The sequence below is a fragment of the Trachurus japonicus genome, chromosome 15 (genome assembly GCF_045865225.1).
Source record: "Trachurus japonicus isolate A0001 chromosome 15, Traja_1.0".
Taxonomy (NCBI): Eukaryota; Metazoa; Chordata; class Actinopteri; order Carangiformes; family Carangidae; genus Trachurus; species Trachurus japonicus.
The window spans coordinates 27,940,642-27,961,414 of record NC_140921.1 but is presented as its reverse complement, the minus strand read 5'-3'; the positions used below and the strand labels follow the sequence as shown (position 1 = coordinate 27,961,414).

The window sequence follows — 20,773 nt, the reverse complement described above, 5'->3', positions numbered from 1 at the left end:
CATACCAACACAAAAACAAAAACACTTTCCCCCCCTGATTTTGCTACTTTCCCTGCTAATTTGCTTTGTCAGATGAGAATCCTCAGATTCCACTTAATAATTGATCTAATAATTAGACGTTCATCGTCTCCTTCTTATAGGCTACATTCTGCTTGCAATGCTGTCAATGATGCTGACTCCACTTGGAGCCTGTGCCTGATGTCTGTCTAAACCTTTAGAAGATGTGAGAGGTCCAAATACTATACAATCATTATATATTCACTATTTATTCCAGTTCCAGTATCCCACTACTAAGAATTCACATTCACCAACCGAATAATGCACTGACACCCAGTGGTTTTTGTAGTGTATGAGTGGATTTTTTTCTCCAGCTGTTTAGACTGAATGTGAGTGAGTAGTAGATGTTTGACCAAATATCCCCAGACAGCGTTGACATCTTAATGCATCATAATATTCATTCATTCATCTTCTGAACCGTTCTGGGCCACGGGGGAGCTGGAGCCTGTCTCATCTCAGCCGACCTAGTGTGAGAGGTCAGGACAGGTTGCCACACATGCATGGGGAGAACATCGCAAACTCCTGAAACTGTGATGGGTTCAAACCCAGAACCCGCTTGCTTTGAGGCGACAGTGCTAACCACTGCACCACCGTGCACCTGTATTATAATAGTTAATATTAATTTTCTGTTTTAGATGACAATTATGTGTGTAAAAACAAAATATTGCTCAATGTAGGCTAAAAAGGGCTTCTCCTGACACGAATGACAGCCTACTAACCAATAAAACCAGCACCACCTGCCCCTGTTTCGTTGGAGGCACTTGCCTTACAACCACTGTTCACAAGTGGCAAGTGCCTCCAACGACCGTCGTTATAACACAATAGGGCACTAACGAAGTCGAAACCAACTTTCCATCAAAGACAGTCATTTAAACGACTGTCGTTGGCACTTGGAGCACAAAAGGGAACCAGTGACATCATCACCCTTGTGAACGCCCACACAAGAGGTTAAATAGTCTCCACACCAGATAGTTGGACCAGTCCCAGCCTGGTCAGTTGCGTAGGCTACATGAACTGATGAAGCCTCTTGGATGAGAGGCGAAACGTCTTCCTAGACAAATAACTAAGTCCAGTTGCTTTCGATTTAACCTCCTTTGAAATACTATGACCTGGGCAAATGAGAATATGCACCGGCTTAATATTATAAATGATTACAAACAACAATGATTTACTATAGCCTACCTATAATATATAATACCAATCCCCCTTTCTAGCCTATGTGTAGTATATATTTTTTGTTTGTTTGTTTATTTGTTTATTGTGATGTAGCTATAGCCTAAATGTCTTTTTTAAAAAAAGAAAGAAAAAAAAAAGGATAGTAGGCAAATCTCATCGCTTCGGGGCGGAGCTCTTCACAGCTTTTTAGGTCCTTTATTCTGAAATCCAGCGGAAGTGGTAATGAAAGTAGTTCCTGCTGCAAGAGGTCCTCAGTCCAAGTGGATATGTCGGAGTCTCCGGACACCCGCAGCCTGGTCTCTGCCACCTCCCAGCTCAACCTGATGGAGGTGGACGCGGTAAGCGGCTCTATTACTTGTAGCGGGTTCTGCTGTGGAGACGTGACCGTCGTTCTCCGTCCGGAGACACCGGTACACGACCATGAAACAGCTGTAGCTTCATATCCACAGGGGAGCCAGGCAGCGGCATCCTCATTCTGTTTAACACGGGGTTCTGTAAAAACAGCATTAACTCACCCCAGACTACCATTAAATTAACATTTAACGTACAAAGTGTACCTAATGTAGTGTAGGCATATCTCCTGTTTTAAATTAGTCGTAGTTTTATCTTGTCGTGGAAGTTAGCATGGCTTCCACATCATGTAAGCAAGTAGCTGCAAAAAACATCAAAAATATTCATAGCACGTCATAAAAGGACCGTATTACAATACAAAGAGGTGTGTGTTTTTGCCCGGTGTAGTAGTCTTGGTTGTTGTGGAGTCACTTGTTTCGGGGTGAACCGGGGTGAAGCAGCTCGCAGCAGCAGCACCGGGTCAAACCACCGTGTGTGGGGGAAACGGAGAAGATGCTCCACACAGCCGACCTCCTGCAGTGGCCGCTGGGAAGTCTCGCTCAGCTGAATCGTTCAATTATTAGTTTTAATCCCATTTGTATGTACGGGAAGTAAACAGGAAGTCAGCTGGTGTTGTGTACAGGTCTGTTTGGTCTGTTTCCCTCCTAGCCCCGCCCCCCGAAGCACGCGACCAGCTTGCGCCTGTTAAACTACGGGCAGCGCTGAGGGTCAATATGATTTTTTTCCTGCTTCATTAATCTGTAGATTCTTGTTTTCATGAATGGATAAATAAATAAATCCTGTCAGATACCGTTCCTCTGACCACAGTAGGAAGGGAACATCATACATTTGTTCAGTTAAAACGAGTGACCTGTAACAGTAAGCCCTGTGAGTTTCAGCCTGTTTTTTTTGCAAAATTTGCCATCATGACAAAGGGGAACAGCCTGAAAGGTGGCTGTCAAATTCCAGTCCCCAGGCTGAAATCCACCAAAGATGTTCACTGGTGTCAGAGTGGAGTGTGTGTGCCTGCTCCACCAGCTCTTTTTATTTGGTCTTCCCCATTTGGATCTGGAGCTGATTCCTGTATCAGTTCTCCGTACTCCCTGTTGTCCCCATATATGATGAGGCAGACGGTTACAGAATCATCAGAGAACCTTTGCAGGTTAAGGGTAGGACTGTTGTTGACACCTGTCTCTGGTTGTGTAAGTGCATCCTTGGTCTGGATGAGTGGCTGCTGGACTTTATGACTGGGCAGACGACCACAGCACCGGGCTTTGAAGCGTGTTGATTTATGCTGCTGAGGTTGAGTCCTCAGCCCTGTCCTGTACACCAAGGTTATTATAGTTTTAAAATTTTCACAAGTTTTTATTTTCTATTTAGTTTTTCAGTTTGCTTTTTAGTTCAGTTAACTTTTAATTAATTCAACAAGTGAAGCAAATTTAGTTTTTATTGACTAGGTTGAACTTCAAAAAGATGAACTAGAGGATAAACATCCAAATTTGTGGGATTTTTCACATTTTTCACTTTTAGTTGCATCCCATAATGTTCCCATCAGTCCTCATCATGTTACATTCACTCTTATCTACCTGTGGGTTTCTATACTCCAAGTCGTCCCATATTGAGCTGTGGCGTTTTCTTCCTGCAACTTAACCATCTCTAAGAAAACAAAACTAAGCTGATGTTATCTGACATTCAGTTTAGTTTCAATTAGTTTTGCATTGTTCATTGTAGTTTCTATTTAGTTCTTGTTTTGGAAAAATTGTCATTTAGATTTTTATTTCAGTTTACTTTTTCACTGCTAGTTTTAGTTTTAGTGTTAGTTAAAGCAGAAGTAAGCGATCCGGTCGTTTTGGCTAATGCTGCGTTCCAGGCAGGCTTTTGAAACCGTAAATTACAGCTTCAAGTCACAACTTACGACTTTGTAGCTTTCCAGGCAACCCACTCGTGTTTTTCCGACATGTTTTACCTGTGAAAGTCACTATAACGGCCACTCGTAACTTCCGACCCGTGAACTCGTACCAGATCGAACTGGTACGACTTCACAGGTCGGAAAAACACGAGTTACGAGTTGCCTTGAACGCACCATAACGTCTTGTCAGCCGACGGAGTTAGCAGCCCCCGCCCTCGTCATGGATCTATTGGTCCTCGTCCCTACGTCACCACATTCAGGCGCATCCCTTGGCTGCACACACAGCCCTTCATGCCGTTCTCTCTCCTTATTGGATAAAACTTGTAGGATACAAGAAAAGTTTTCTCCTCGGCTCAGAGCAGAGCAGAGGGACTGAGAGACCCGTGTTTCGGTCCAAACACTCTATGTAAGTGATTGCTGTCGGAAGATATAACTATTTAAGACTTATATTAACACAAAAATATCGCTTACTTCTGCTTTAACTATAATAACCGTGGTACACACATACATTTCACCCACAACTGCATCGCCTTAAATAAGAACAGCATCATCCTGGAACATGTGGACGGCGCCACGGTCACTGGCCTGATCATTGAAGATGGCGGCGTACAGGAGTGAGGCAGCACATCTGTTGACATGGTGAAACAAAACCAAGGAAATACACATCAACTGTTTTACTTTATCAGAAGACTGATGAAGTTTTGTATGGACAAAAATCTCCTCATCAGCATCTACAGGTACAACATGCAGACTGCTGTAGTGCAGAGTGGTCAGGACCGAAGGGAGGCTCATACCACCACCGCTGCAGGACATCCGCCTCAGGAGAGTACACTGAAGAACCAACTGCATAATCCGCAATCTTACCCAGAATCACTTGCTACAGGAATGTGAATATCACAGCTAAGGGACAGCTTAAGGCAAGACAAGACAAGGCACAGCCCATTTTTACACAACAGTTTGTCTCTGTGGCTGCTACGAGCACTTTGCACTTTGTCGACCACCAACAAGCAAACCAGCACTTTATCTATGCACATCTCTGCCTCGCACTTTCTATCAGGAGCTACTTGGACTGCCTTTTAGTGTTTTGTGTATCGTTCCTTCCTGCACTGTAACAATTTGGTCATTTTAAATGTAGAGATTGTATGTCAGTATTATCCCTGTGCTGTCCACTGTTCATCTGTGTCGTTTTATGTCTCAGGTTTCTCCTTTGTATTTTAGATTGTGGTCTGTGTCTGTTGTGAATTATAACTAAATCTGATGCAACCATCTCCTCATTTCTTGTAAATGATTAATGTTATTGCACACTATCCCTTGATAAATCATAAAAAATCATAACAACATCCTCTGTCCTTAGATCCTCACATCCACTGAGGAAAAACTCAAACCAAAAAAACCCTTTTAAAGGAAAAATTGTAGAAACCTCAGGGTGAGCAACAGAGGAGGAATCCCTCACCCAGGACGGGCAGACGTGCAATAGATGTTTTTACAGACAAGAAAACACAGAATATGGAAAAATATGGAAATGGTTAACAAGAGCTGATGAAGGCAGCTTCTGGTGGGAGGACTGGATGGCAGACTGGTTCATGGGAAGGCCGGTTTAACAGCAGGGGAAAGGAGGGAAGAGGGTGATACAGGCGGCGGTTGGTGCAGAGGGATGGAGCTCCGGTGGATCTGTGGAAAGACAGAGACTGTAAGACACCAAGGCCAAACTACAAGGTGCAACAGACAATGATAATGACAGTTCAAAATAGAGGAAAGGAGAAGAGAGAAGGGGAGGAGAGAGAGGAGAGAAGGGGAGGGGAGAGGAGAGGAGAGAGGAGAAGAGAGAAGGGGAGGAGAGGAGAGGAGAGGAGAGAAGGGGAGGGGAGAGGAGATGAGAGGAGGGGGGAGGGGTAGGGAGCTCCCTCTGTGACGGACGCTACGTGAGCAATGCTCAAAATGAACATTTGCACGATACCAGAGATACTCAACACTGCACACTACCAAGCATGTCCTTTGTGTTTTGTTTTGTTCATCCTGTGTGTTTTTTCATTGATTGTTTTTTTTCTGGAGCTATGTATATGACAATAAACACTTGTCATTCTGTCATTCAGTCCTGGTTTGTTCCATTCCTTCCAGGTCAAGAGCGACACACAGAGGTCATAGTCTCCACGCCGCTCAGGCCCAGCGCTCGTTTAACATGAAATCACTACAAGCACTGCGACATCAGCCAGACAATGGAAATTTCTGTGTTAATGTTAAAGCGCCTGCTGTCTGCAGGAGGGAGGAGCTTCACATATGACACACAGAATACATTCTAATTTCTCACTTTCTGCTTTTGTTCTTTTTCTCAGATCGATGATAAAGAGTTTGACATTCCCCAAGTGGACACACCTCCCACACTGGAGAGCATCCTCAATGAGGTCAAGTACATTTACTCTTTGACTACTGCAGCACTCTGTGCATCACATACTGTCAACAATACCACACCAACAACTTGGTGACTAAAGTCATTGAACTCATCATTGAGAAGCTGCTTCACTTCTCCACAGTGTAATCCGTTACCTCTGTAGGTGGTGGGGTTAAAGGGAAAGCCTTAAATTTCCATTGTCTGACATGAAGAAACGGTAGTTAAGAGGAGCTGAACAGTCGACACAAGATCTAGAAGACCAAGAAAACGATGGGATAAAATAGCAGCAGGCACATGACTTTTTGATTTTAAAATTCCTTCAGACATGTTTCAAATGGCAAAAATCCTCTTCTACTATGATCAATAACATGGTGCTCACTGCTCACACATGAGAAATGGAATCAATTAAACCGAGTCTGAGGCTCATCCACTCAGCCACGTGTCTGAGCCTCAGTCACATGACAAGTCTGTAGAGACCAAAGTCAAAGTTCTCTTTGAACTATGAATCTGTGTTTATGAGACACTTCATTTCAAAGTGGAATACTCAGTCATGGTGTTGACTGACATTTCACTCCTCGCATATCTGTTATTGAAAACATCATAGGATGTTAAAGTTAAACACTTGCTTTACATCAGGAAGGTCTTTGTATTGAACAGGTAGTTGTTGAACCTGCTGCTCCTCCAGCAGCAGTCTACCTGTTTGTTTACCTGTGGGGGTCATCAGCCCCGTAATAGATGTTTTTCTTTTGGTTGTGCATCTTGCATTGCAGCGAACAGAGATGTCTTCCTGCAGCGTACCTTTTTAATTTTTTTTATTGTTGTCATTCTTAAAGCAGAAGTAAGCGATCCGGTCGTTTTGGCTAACTATCTGTCAGCCGATGGAGTTAGCAGTCCCCGCCCTCGTCCCTACGTCACCACATTCACGCGCATCCCTTGGCTGCACACACAGAGAGGACTGCCCCTTTATGCCGTTCTCTCTCCTCATTGGATAAAGGTTGTAGGATACAAGGAAAGTTTTCTCCTCGGCTTACAGCAGAGCAGAGTGACTGACAGACCCGTGTTTCAGACCAAACACTCTATATAAGTGATTGCTGTCGGAAGATACAACTATTTAAGACTTATATTAACACAAACATTCCGCTTACTTCTGCTTTAAGTGTATATGTACATGGTAGTGAGGGTAGTCACAGTTCAAAGCAGCAGGGTTATTATAGTTCACTAAAACAAGACTAAAACTAAAACTAGCAGTGAAAAAATAATTTAGTAAACTGAAATAAAAATCAAAATGACATTTTTTCCAAAAACGAGAACTAAATTAAAGCAGAAGTAAGCGAAATTTTTGTGTTAATATACAGTAAGTCTTAAATAGTTGTATCTTCCGACGGCAATCACTTACATAGAGTGTTTGGTCTGAAACACGGGTCTGTCAGTCACTCTGCTCTGCTCTGAGCCGAGGAGAAAACTTTCCTTGTAACCTACAACCTTTATCAAATGAGGAGAGAGAACGGCATGAAGGGGCGGTCCTCTCTGTGTGTGCAGCCAAGGGATGCGCGTGAATGTGGTGACATAGGGACGAGGACCAATAGATCCATCACGAGGGCGGGGACTGCTAACTCCATCGGCTGACAAGAAGTTATGGTGCGTTCAAGGCAACCCGTAACTCGTGTTTTTCCGACCTGTGAAGTCGTACCAGCTTGATGGTACGAGTTCACGGGTCGAAAAAACACGAGTGGCCGTTATAGTGACTTTCACAGGTAAAACAGGTCGGAAAAACACGAGTGGGTTGCCTGGAACGCTACAAAGTCGTAAGTCGTGACTTGAAGCTGTAACTTACGGTTTCAAAAGCCTGCCTGGAACGCAGCATTAGCCAAAACGACCGGATCGCTTACTTCTGCTTTAAAACTACAATGAACAATGCAAAACTAACTAAAACTAAACTGACTGCCAGATAGCATCAGCTTAGTTGTAGTTTTCTTGGAGATGTTAAAGCTGCAGGAAGAAAACGCCACAGCTCAATATGGGACGACTTGGAGTACCACCCACAGGTAGATAAGAGTGATGTAACGTGATGAGGACTGATGGGAACATTATGGGATGCAACTAAAACGGAAAAATCCCACAAATGTGGAAGTTCATCTTCAGAAGTCTGACAGAGGCTTTCTACCAAAACCTGAAGAACTAAAACTGAGACTAAATAAAAACTAAACTAAAACTCCTTCATCACTTGTGGAACTAACTAAAACTAAACTGAAATAAAAAAGCAAAACGGAAAACTAAATAAAAATAAAAAACTCGCGAAAATCTTAAAACTATAATAACCTTGGTTCAAAGTAAAGTAATGCCAGGATATTGAACAGGTATATGCATGAGAAGAAAACAAGGTAGGCCTACACAAACAAAGTCATTTCAAAAACAGGGAAACAAAGTACAACAAGTCCAGAGTCTTTCTGGCTTTCTTGTTTCCAGATTGACTGATTGTGTTGATGTTTTGTTTGATTTCCTTATTGAAACATGGTGTTTGATTATTGAATTTACGGTTGTGATTATGAGCTTTGGCTGAAAATATTATTATTACTGTAAGTTAATTATATAATATTGATTAAATTGGGGGGATGGGACTGGAAAGAAACCAAACACTACATTTTGATAATCTAGAACAAAGTTTTTTCAAAGTTGACAGAGAAAAGTAGAGATCTTTTACCAAAAAGTCTCGGGAGCCTGTTTACAGAATGAGCAGTGTTCACCGAAGTCTTTTTTAAACCTTTCCATGAATACATTGGAGGGATAGATTTGTTGAATGAGTTTGAGGGACACTTCTCTGACCTTGTTTCCGATGAGAGTAAGGAAGGGACCTCTTCCTTTTCCAGATCAGGTTTGCAAATACATATTGTTCCAATACTGCATGAGTTCTACAGATATTATCATTTTGAAATAATGCACGTACAATCCGGTTGTTGTTCCTGCAGCTAACCTGTCTGAGGAGTTGCTGGCTTCCTGTTTCTTCTTGGTCATAGCTAAAAGCTCATCTTTTCTGCCTCAGTTGTGGCTTTGTGTAGCTCCCTTTCTTTTACTACTGTAGGTGTGTTGCTGATGTTGATGGCTTTTTGTGCCAGTCAGTCTCCACTGGGTCAAGTCTCCTGCTCCATCCACTCTCCCTGCACTCCATCAGCAAGTGTGTGAACTTCCTCTTTCTCTCATGAGCTGCCCCCCCTCCTCGTCCCATTGCTTTAGTCAGCTCAACCTGCAGCACTGACTTTATGCCCATCATCACTCTGAGCACCGTGCTTGCTCTCAGTGCTGCAGATCACTCCTTGGAAATAGAGCTGCTAGTCCAGACCATGGTCCAGACTAGTGGGGTTTGCAGAGGGAGGGTGGTGTCAGACCATGTGCTGCCTTGACCTATCAGAGATGACAAGGTCCTTTCTTTTCTTCTTGCTGGCTCTGGACCACAAGATGTGAGTGAGAGGGATGGCTTTAAAGGGATTGTTCAACATTTTTGGCAAATTCTCCCATCACCATAATCCCTATAATCATAGGAGTAGGTTCATTACCTTTAATTACTATGAAATAATACCGTATATAATTATGTAACGTAACGACACACTACTTAGGCTTTTGAAATCACTCCGCCCAGCAGCCGTGTCTGGAATGTAGTTCCAGCTACGCATTTGCCTCGAAAACAACTCTGTCTCGTACTCTTACATTATTATCTCATAGCGTGGTGAATGTGCAGGTCACAACTTGTCCACCAGAGCTTTTGGAGTTGTTGGATTGTGTATTTGAGGAGTGGACCCCTGGTGGGTTGTGAAGGTATTGCAAGCGGGCTGTCAAATTATTTTCAAAATAATATGATTTTTTTAAATGAAAAAAATAGTCATATAAAAAAAGTTGTTCTCGCCTCATTTGTCTACTACAGTTAGCAATGTCTTAAACTTCTCAGTGACTGTGGTGCTTCCTACATGTCCCTGCCTCAGTTTTGTCCTGAATGTTAGATAACACATTATTTTGTCCTCTGTATGGTTTAAGAGGTGGGCTGTGAATATTTTTGAAATTTTCAAGTGGGCCCTGAGTTGGAAAAAGTTGGGAACCACTGCTTTAAAGGTACATTGTGTAAGAATTATTCCCATCTAGCGTTGCGGTTGTAGATTGCAAGCAACTCAGTCGTATTTTTCATGCTGCATTCACGTGAAATCGGTTAGATGGCAGACGGACAACAGCCGCTGCAGGTAACGGCTTAAACAAGCCTCTATGTAAACAAGTGGTCCGTCAGCACGAGGCAAAACAATACACGTGACAATATGTTGTCATGGCGATGTCGTATTGTTGACCTGACCCACGTTTTACCGGCTTTCTCTGGACTTCTGTGACTAAAATGACATCTGGTTTGTTACCGACGGCCGTTTTTCCGACTGCACCTGAATGCAGGTGCAGTCCTCACAGTCCTCACTGCGTTACCGCGGTGACTTTTCACAGACGCCACCTCAACCTGAGCCGACAGCTCCGATGTCTCCACTGAGTTTCCGTGGTTTCCTACCGTCACACTGTCACTGAACGTAAAAACATGGCGACACCACATGGCAGCCAGCACTGAGCTTACCCGCTCCATGGAGATATGAATGATATGAACGGCAAATTCAGAGCTGAAAGGAACACTTCAGTTTGTTGATGGGGGGAATTATTGATGAATGAAAAACGTACTTTTGAACGAAATAATCGATTTTCGAGATTAGATAACAGGAGAAGTTACACAATGTACCTTTAAGGATTTAAAGAATCACACTTTTTTAATGCATGACCCATTTGGCTGGCTTGGTTCTGGATAATTCTCGTTGTTAAATGTTTGAACAGTAGTATGTGTATATTAATTCTTTATATATGTATGTAGTATATGTATATATTCAGATTGTGTATATGAAAAAAAAAAAAAGAAGAATATTGTAACTGTGGACCTCAGGAAGAATAGTCGCAGCTGAGGCAGTGATTAATGAGGATCTATAATAAACTAATAAACACATGCTGTAGCCGCACAGCAGTCAGTAGCACTAAATGAACCCTGAAGATGCGCCAGTACATACCAGCTACTGTCTTCACTTTGATGTGATGTGTTAGGTCTTTGTCTTTTCATTCATCAGTTCTGGATGTGACTGTAGCAGAGTTGTTTTGGAAACAGCTTGAAGTGACAGATTCAGTGACTTGTCATGAACCTTCCAGCTGAGGTGTGTTTGTTTTGTTGTCCTCTGTGTCTGCAGCTGGAGGATGAAGAGGAGCCGTTCGTGCTGGAGGACACCTGTGTGCTCGGCACGGACAACATGGACTCTCACTCCTGTGACACGTCCTCTCTGGCCAGCTCTGACAGCGGAGACCCAGCACACATCAAAAGGTATTAATACACACACACACACACACACACACACACATAGGCGGTTGCACATAATGTTATGACACAGAAAATCTCTTGTGTGTGTTCATGTGTGAAGGAAACGGAGGACAATGGATTTGAACACAACAGTTCATGGGTCTGTTCTTCGACATAGTCTGTTGAAGGGGATCTCTGCTCAGATTGTCTCTGCTGCTGTAAGACTACACACACACACACACACACACTCAAGCGTTTTGTGTTCCATCATAATTCAAGTTTTAATTTCTCTTCCAGGAAAAGGTGGACGCTGGCCTGCCGACTGCTATAGTGAGTATGATTCATTCAGATGTGGTGGGAATAAAAGCATCATAAAAATAACAGCGTTACTACCGGCGCTACTTTTTTCTGTAACAAAAATAAAAGAAGTTACAGTTTCCCCCGTAATAACATTGTTACCGTTACTGACAATAAAATGCACCGTTACTTGACTCAAGAAGTCCTGTCACAAAATAATACACCCATGAAAGTGTACGTTATATTGGCTACACGTTTTTTTTAGTCCATCAACTAGTTGGGGAAAAAAAGCTGTTTATCTGGAACTAACCAACTCACTCAGTATTCTTCCACACAGCCAGACTCAATCACGGAGACTGCCTGTGTGGAGGAATACTGAGTGAATTGGTTAGTTCCAGATAAATGGGAGGTTAGGGGAACAAGTTCATGGGGGCGGGGGTGCGCGATCGTAACGTCTGACACGAGGGGGGGGGGGGGGGGATCGTAGCGGAAATAATGAAAGTAATGGGTCAGCCCTAAAAAAAATATAGAAACAATAACTATCACTTTTTACAAGTAACGTGTCCAACACTGGGATCAACTGAACACAGAGGTGACATCACTTGGTTTGTGATGTAACCAAGGGGGCAGTTGTCGGTCTGAGAAGTGAAGCTCACTTCCGCGTTCAAAAAACTGCAATCTCCCCGGCTTCCTCTGGGGGCTGGTGTCAGCAGAAGGGAGCATTCTCCATAGACCCCCATGTTAAAATCGCCGACTTTACATCCTCAATAAACATGTTAAAAGCCTGGTGTCAGAACGTTTTTTCGTCTCAATCAATAGTTTCTACCCCCGCACACACTCTGAGGGGGGTGAATTTTTTTTTTAACTCTACCGTTTTACTGTTATTAGGTTAAAACTCTGGCCAATTAGGGCGCGGAAACGTTGAGTGACAGGTCCGAGCAGCTGCGTGGACAGCTGCTTCGAGGCCAGTGGGCGGGTTCTCGGCCGGCCAATCCAACAAGGCGCTGTTCAGGCCGCCATATTTGAGTCACAAAAACGACTCCCCAAAACCAATGGGTGACGTCACGGACGCTACGTCCATTCTTTTTACAGTCTATGGATGTAACGGCTGAAGCTGTGCGACTTCGTTGCATTTAGAATTAAAATGAAGCTGCTGGTGTCATGTTGCTGTTATCAGCAGGCGACAGTTGAGAGGAACAGGAAGATGTAACCATCACTTTAGGGTTCAAGGTTCATTCACTGTAAATTGAAAACATGCAAGAGAATGAAATTCACACTCGGGGCGCCAGCAGTGCAATAAAGTGATTGGCCCACACTGAAGGTTTTCATTTAATTTGTAACTTCAATCAACTTGAAACCACACTGCAGAGCTAAACAACAGAATGACATCTGTTCACTCACAGCTTCATGCTCAGCTGTTTCACATGGAAGAAAGAGAGAGGGTGAAGGTGCACACCTGTATGAGCTGCAGGTTTGATCCAGTATCTGCTGTAGGACAGTGACATTCTCTGTAGACATCTTTGTGGTGGTTATGTATTTTTCACTTATTTCATCTCTCTTGGTTTCCTCTATAATTAAACATACGTTGTGTGTCTTTGTGCTCAGACAGTGTCAGGTGTGATCGCCGTGGGGACGTCTCATGGTCTGGCTCTGGTCTTTGGTGAGTCTCTGATCTGATTATTGTGTTCACATGCACAATGATGGAGAACATATTTCACACATAAAGACTCCTCACATTATACAGAATTATATTATGATTTACATTAAATTTAAAGGGGTTGTCATAGGCTGTTGATTTCAAACTAGTCCCAGATAAATGGGGCCAGGATCTTTATGGTGCTAACTCTCTTCTGCCCTCTGCTGTTTGTCCCTCTAACACACACCTTTATTTATTTTTATCAGAGACTGAATAGGTAAAACAAAAGACAAATACAAAACACTGAATAATTACATAAATTGGAGGTCCAGGGGTGATCTATATATCCAAAGACAAAATACCATATGTGTATACATAGTTTTTCAGATGCTCTGACCCAGTCATCCTTGTAGAACTGGATCAGATCCTTCCCCTGCCCATTTTTCCTGCTTCTAACACATCAACTTTGAGGATGTTCACTTGCTGCCTAATATATCCACCCACTAACAGGTGCCATGGTGAAGTGTTATTCACTTCACCTGTCAGTGCTCAGAATGTTATGGCTGATTGGTGTAAATAATAAAACTGTGCTGCTATGTTAAAGGTCCAGTGTGTAATAATTAACAAGGTTTATTAGCATAATCTGAATATACTACCCATGAATATATTAGTATAAGTGTATAATCGCTATAAAATAAAATGTGTTTGGTTTTTGTAGCCTTATAATTATTCTTTTATATCTACATATAGCAAGGGTCTTGCTTCTATTCAAGGTCTTCAACAGGGGGTCCGTGACCCCTCGGGGGTCCGCAGAGTTGCTGCAGGAGGGTCATGATTATACAATTTTGTTTGTTTTGTTTTTTTGTTTTTGTTTCCACATTTATGCTTAGAATAAAGATGTCAATTTGAATAGCTTGTATGCATGATTATCATTCAATTGAATGGTATCAGTTAACAAGGTATATTTATAAATGGCAGTGGCACGACCATGAATATACAAACCTGAGTATTAATTGAGTAGCTGAGTATTGAATCCAGGGTACGTTAATACATGGTAGGCTAATAGGCCTCGTTTAATATAATACACAATTTTATAAATATTTAAAGTAGGGGGTCCCTGCTTCATCCCTCTATCAGTTTGGGGATCCGGTTTAACCCCCATTATACACACTGGACTTTTCATTCACTCTATATGTGTGCAGTGTTTGGAAATAAGCCGGTGCATATTCTCATTTGCCCAGGTCATAGTATTTCAAAGGAGGTTAAATCGAAAGCAACTGGACTTAGTTATTTGTCTAGGAAGACGTTTCACCTCTCATCCAAGAGGCTTCATCAGTTCATGTACGCATCTGACCAGGCTGGGACTGGTCCAACTATCTGGTGTGGAGACTCACTATTTAACCTCTTGTGTGGGCGTTCACAAGGGTGATGATGTCACTGGTTCCCTTTTGTGCTCCAAGTGCCAACGACAGTCGTTTAAATGACTGCCTTTGATGGAAAGTTGTACATGAACTGATGAAGCCTCTTGGATGAGAGGTGAAACGTTTTCCTAGACAAATAACTAAGTCCAGTTGCTTTCGATTTAACCTCCTTTGAAAAAGTGTTCGGAAATGAAATCAATTTTGGATGTGGAGGAGTCACAGACATACAGTACAGTATAGTAAGAATAAAACCTCTTGACAAAGAGAAGATGATCTGATGTCAGTCTTTATTTGTAGGACATCAGCTCTTTAAGTCACACCACTTCTTACGGACACAGCATTCATTCTGTTACCACCTGTGCCAGTTGATGGAGCTTTTTGAAACTTTTACTTCAACTTAGTGTACCAACAGTTGGACTGAATAAGTTAATAGCCAGTGTCAATGATGTCCACCTTCAAGACTGCTTCCCCTGAGTCTGACATGTTGGCACTGACAACAGCATAGTCTCCCTCATAAGAAATGCAGGAGCCGTCAGCCTTCGCTCTCACAAAGTTGTTTTCACTTCCACTATACATGATATCGTAGAGGTTGTAGTCGCACTCGTTCCCTCTCTCAAAGATCCCCACACCGAACCAGTTGGAGTAGAGGATGCGGTCGTACGGCACCGAGAACATGACGGCCATGACGTGGCTGTAGTCGTTCAGGTCGGCATTAAGGAGATCGTAGGTGAAGACGCCCACGGATCCGGTCGCGGCCCCGGTGGTCTTGTTGAACATCGCCGTGACACTGGAGTAGGGACCCACCATGGGGGGCAGGGGGACCTCACAGCAGCCGCTCTCAGTGAACACCCTGAGGACAGAGACAGCATGTCAGGATCCAACCAGAGGCTTTATGGACATGGACGCCTGAGCTGTCTGGACCCTTCATATTCTATTTCTCATTGACCCATTCACTTAGTCCCAATCCTAGTTCTTGGATGAGGTCACTTGGTCTAACCTTGTTTGCAATGGAACAACACAAACTGAGGAAAAAAGTAGAATCTGACTTTATACACACAGAACACCATAAATGGACTGGACCTAATTATTGGCACTTAATGGGATAGTTCAACATTTTGGAAAATTCGCCTATTGCCAAAATCCCTATAGTCTTAGGAGTAGGTTCATTACCTTTAATTGTCAGTGCAAGCTGTTTTTAGATCAGCGGAGCAGAGACGTGAGCTGCTCAGCTAACGTAATGGAGGCACACAGTACTTTCCCCCTTTCCTCATCAAACTCATCAAATACACAATCTAACAACTCCAAAATGCTTTCCAGGAGAAATTGTGACATTCACCACGCTCTCAAGTAAAAATGTAACATTACGAGACAGAGTTGTTTTCGAGGTAAATGCATAGCCTAACTACATTTCAGACACGGTACAAGTATTTGCTTCATATATGCATTATTATTTCATAGCGTGGGGAATCTGCAGGTCACAACTTCTTCACCAGAGCATTTTGGAGTGTTGGATTGTGCATTTGATGAGTTTTGAGCAAAAGACGAAAGAACCATTTTGTGAGCAGCTTGCGACTCTCTGCCCCGCCGATCTAAAAACAGCTTGCACCGACAATTAAAGGTAATGCACCTACTAATTTTGTCCGGTTCATTTTTGGAGTTCCATGTGTTCAGATTTTTCTTTTTTCCTCAGTTTTTTGTTTGTTCCATTGCAAACTAAAGAAATAAACATCTGAACACTAAAACATTTGTAGTTGCAACAATTTTCAGGGAGGAATTGGGACATTATCTGAAAAGAAAAGTGCAGGGGTGCCTATTTTTGGCCATAATGACTGTAAATATGGAGCCTGAACTGTACACATTTGGTGATAGGTGTGCACACATTTTCTAACAGTATGCTGTGGTTTCTCCTTTGATCGTCATGCCAACTTGAAACCTGCGTACGACGATGAGAAGGAAAGCAGCAGTCACCTGGGGTTGGCCAGAGTGTAGGAGCCAGAGTTGTTGTTAATCTCAACGGAGCAGTAACGATGAGGCATCGTGATGGGCTGTGGAGCGGTGGAGCGGTGAAGGGGCAGAGGAAAGCTGTGAACTGGAAACAAGACAGAATCACTTCAGTTAGTTCAGTAACAGTTACGTGTGTACTGTATGTGTGTGTCAGAGTAGAGCTTCCACAATCATCAAGTTTTAGTTGACGGCCAGTTACCATACAAATAATTGCGATTAATGATTTATTTGTCGTTTTCTGATCATTTTATGCCAAAATGATAGTATAAGCCTGAACATAGTTTGTGTTATTAAACTATGTTCAGGCTTATACAATCATGAAGGAGAAGAAGAGACATTTATTGGCTTTACAACTAAATCCATGATTCTGATGTCAATAGATGCTCATTGAATATTAGAAATGAAGCTCCTCCAGATAAACAGTTTGCTCCACTCATGTGTCATTAAACCATAGAAGAAGAAGAAGAGGACACAACATGATGATGTCAAATGTAGGGATGTAACGATTAATTAATTGTGGTGTTTAATACCACGATTAATTAATCGGAAAGATTCCTAAATACTGTTACTTTCACAAAAATGTGATGTTGGAACCGTATCGGCAGATGTGTGCCAAACTAAAGGTAAATGCACAGATACTGGTCCATTTAACTAACGTAACATTGAATTGGTAGGAATTTAAATGTTAGCCTGTCATTTTTAATAAATATATATGATATATATATGATATATGATAATCATAATACCGTGATTCAGTGGCGGCTGGTGGTCAAATTAGTTGGGTGGGCTAATAAATAAATTATACCCATTAAATGGTTAACACAGCTAAAAGTTAGGGTTATCCCATCTCACAAAAGTATAGCAACTAACTAGGCCTACACACTGCATTAAGTAAGGGTCTAGTCCAAAACAAAAAAAAAAACTTCACCTGGTTATCTCACACATACACACACAGTCTCTCTCTCTCTCTCTCTCTCCCTCTCTCACGCACGCACACACACACAGACGCACGCACGCACACGCACACACACACACACACGCACGCACGCACGCACACACACACACCCGACGATATTGCTCAATTAATAAATAAATAAATAAATAAAAAAGACGATATATGCAGCTCATATCGACGGCCTTTCTGGTCTGTCATCGCCATGTCATTTAAGTCTGGTGCTCCCAGTGGGTTTAGAAACTAGATTCTCCACTTCGTTCATGTTAGCAAAGACAGTTTAGAGCAGTAAAGTAATGCTACCTGTGATGCTAGCGCCTAGCGCCGCTGTTTTGTCTTCTCCCTCCCACAACAACACAACTTTTCCTCCGGTTCCTGTCATTGGTCTGAAAACAGCGGTGTTGGGCTAAATGAAATTAGCCCCAATGACAAGTTAACCAAGGGGGCGGGTCATGATGCCTGTCAATCACTGACCCTGCGTCAGCCCGCTGCTGATTGGTCAGAACCGATCGGCCTGTGGGCTGAATGAAATTAGCCCCAACAGTCGGTCAATGGCGAGGGCGGGACAGGGCACCTGTCAATCATCCACAGTCGGAAAATGAATGAGAGCAGACTCGGTGAGCTCGGGCTGATTAAAATTAGCCCATTTAGAGATATCCTGTGTTTTTCTTGAAACTATTTAATATTGTTGCCAGTTCCGATTTTACTAAGACTTAGAACAATCTTTTGTATGTTATTTAGAGAATATAATATAGGCTATATATAATATTTTTTCCTCATCTTTTGTTGTGTAATGCAGGGAGGGCTTAGCCCCACTAGCCCATTGATACCAGCCGTCACTGCCGTGATTATTTCTCTGACAATAATCGTACCAAGAAAATGTATAATCGTGACATCCCTATTCAAATGTGAAACAGTGGAAAACGACTAGGAAATAGTGATGAATTATGGCATTTCTGTCCAGCTAAATGGAAAAAATTTAAATGATTATGCAAAATATTTGGGGTCAGCTCAAAGGATGGCAATCAGGCAGTTATGTAATAATTTGGACAGGTTTGGACAGCTATAAGTAGTTAACATCAACCATTGCAATAGTGAAAGCGTTGGAAAATGACTTAGAAAATATGTTTATATACAGAACATGTTTATATAATAATATTGTTGTGGCCTCTGATGCATTTACAGGCACTTCAGAAACTAGAGGCCTCATTTAATGTACAGTATAACTTTGAATTCACCCAACACGGAATCTCACAGAACATAGTGTACAGCACCTCCTACACAGAGGAGCACACACCACTGTCATTTCAGTTTTCATACAGTGTTTGTGCAGCTGCCCACACACAGACACAAACTCAAGTTTTATGACTTGAGTGATGCTAAAACAAATGTCAAAGGAATAAAAAAAAAGATTAAGTTGACTAAATGTGATTAAAACTGCAGCTGAATCTGAAATTAGACAATAATGATAGAAAGAGAACAACAGTGAGTGAAGAAGGAAAGTCTGTTGAACAGTTTGAATATAAGACAGGCTGGAGTAGGGATGTCACAATTACTTGTTTTCACAATTAATCGTGGTATTAAACGCCACAATTATTTAATTGTAAAGATTCCCAAATACCGTTACTTTCACAAAAATTTGATGTTGGAACCTTTCTTGGCAGATTTGCACAAAAATAATGGTAAATGCACAGATACTGGTCCATTTAACTACCGTAACATTGAATTGGTAGGAATTTAAATGTTAGCGTCTCATTTTTAATAAAAAAAAAAAAAGCTAAACAAAACAAAAAACGATTAAAATAAATGCAAACATTTGGTATAGATAACAATTCATTCAATTCAACCTGAATATTTCAAACATTTCCCCTGGGGATTAAGAATTGGTCATATATTAATAGATACTTGAAATATTTTGTGTAAACAATGAGTAATGTAATTATATTTTGACTATATTTGATTTTACACATTCATAGTGTTGTGAAATTAATTAATGCATAATAATCGTAATAATCGTAGTACCGTGATTATTTTTCTGGCAATAATCGTACCAAGAAAATGTATAATCGTGACATCCCTAGGCTGGAGTCATGAATATCTACTGCTGTCAGTGAAGATGTGAATGTAGAACTCACCTTCTGCGTGGCAGAGGGTAATAAGCCTGAAGCGGTCTGAGCTGAGAGTGCTGGTCCAGGTCTCAGATGTGGTCCCGACTCTCAGTGGGTTTTTATTGACTCAGGTAATCAGGTCCTCTCGGCACCAGTCGACTCCCTCCTTATCGGCCCCGTATCAACGGCCTGCTCACCTCTGTTCCCGGACATGGTCACCACCTTATCACCAAGACAGGAGTGGATTAGACTGATTACATCAGCAGGAGCTTTTGTTTGGACTCTTTTTGAAATGAGTAGCCGCTATTTGTACAGGGCAGGACATGAGCAGGGGTAAGCAGTCAATGGTGTGTCACATTCACAGCAGAGAGGACGAGGAGCATCGGCACTGACCAATGAATGTGACTGGATGTTGCTCAGTCCACAGTGATTATAGTGAGATGTCGCCTTTATTACATTATAACACTCAAACTGACAGGAGAAATCTCAGCTTTTCCTCAGTACACAGACGTTCACACAGTGAGTGAGTGTTTACACAGCTCAGAAATACATTATCTGCTACCTGCACAAGCACAAACGTCGGTGTATGTCAGGTGATAAGGTTGACTTGATCCCAGTAGAGAGAATTCAGTTTGTTTGCTGGTTTTACTTAGAAACAGTGCTGACATGAAGTAAAGTGTTGACTGAGGTTCTAAGGAGTTCAGACCTTGTAAAAGAGGAATTATTTCAGGTTTCAAATCAGTGCGTAAAGGATGGACTCACAAAGGTGATGTCATGAAATATCAGTTAAAGAAGCAAAAATGTCTGAAAGCAAAAGCTAAGTGAGAACAATAATTTTATTTTTTATGAACATGAGGTTATTATGGGTGTTGCAGTGTAAAATCATGATACATTTTTCTCCATACATCATGACGTCATACTATCTGAGACAGAGGGCTTTTCCCAGCCTTCAGTGAATTTCTCCAACTCACGTTTTAAAACAAAAGTGTCTCCATACAATAGATTTCAGTGTTGGAGGGTCAATTTGAAAACCATTTGAGCTTTCCTGCTGCCAAAAGTCTCTTAATAAAGATTTATCGTGACATGCAAAAGTTTGGGCACCCCTGGTCAAAATTTCTGTTTATGTGAACAGTTCAGC

At 42.0% G+C, this 20,773-nt stretch overlaps 2 protein-coding genes across 3 annotated transcripts in view; one reads left to right on the top strand and one right to left on the bottom strand.

Moving 5' to 3' along the window:
* Positions 1-1,486: 1,486 nt before the first annotated feature.
* Positions 1,487-20,773, top strand: part of vps8 (VPS8 subunit of CORVET complex) — a 48,590-nt gene continuing 29,303 nt past the window's right edge. For both annotated transcript variants that reach the window (XM_085800853.1, XM_085800852.1), the window contains exons 1-6: positions 1,487-1,571; positions 5,806-5,874; positions 11,111-11,241; positions 11,339-11,435; positions 11,515-11,547; positions 13,120-13,174. In XM_085800853.1, coding sequence (XP_085656979.1) covers positions 1,500-1,571; positions 5,806-5,874; positions 11,111-11,241; positions 11,339-11,435; positions 11,515-11,547; positions 13,120-13,174 — 457 coding nt within the window. In that variant the 5' untranslated portion in view covers positions 1,487-1,499. The remainder of the gene's footprint in view (positions 1,572-5,805; positions 5,875-11,110; positions 11,242-11,338; positions 11,436-11,514; positions 11,548-13,119; positions 13,175-20,773) is intronic.
* Positions 14,976-16,659, bottom strand: LOC146973870 (DELTA-sagatoxin-Srs1a-like). Its single transcript, XM_085800855.1, has 2 exons — positions 16,540-16,659; positions 14,976-15,421 (listed from the first exon to the last, which is right to left on the bottom strand). The coding sequence occupies exons 1-2, from the start codon at positions 16,605-16,607 to the stop codon at positions 14,998-15,000; spliced, it is 492 nt and encodes a 163-aa protein (XP_085656981.1). The 5' UTR covers positions 16,608-16,659; the 3' UTR covers positions 14,976-14,997.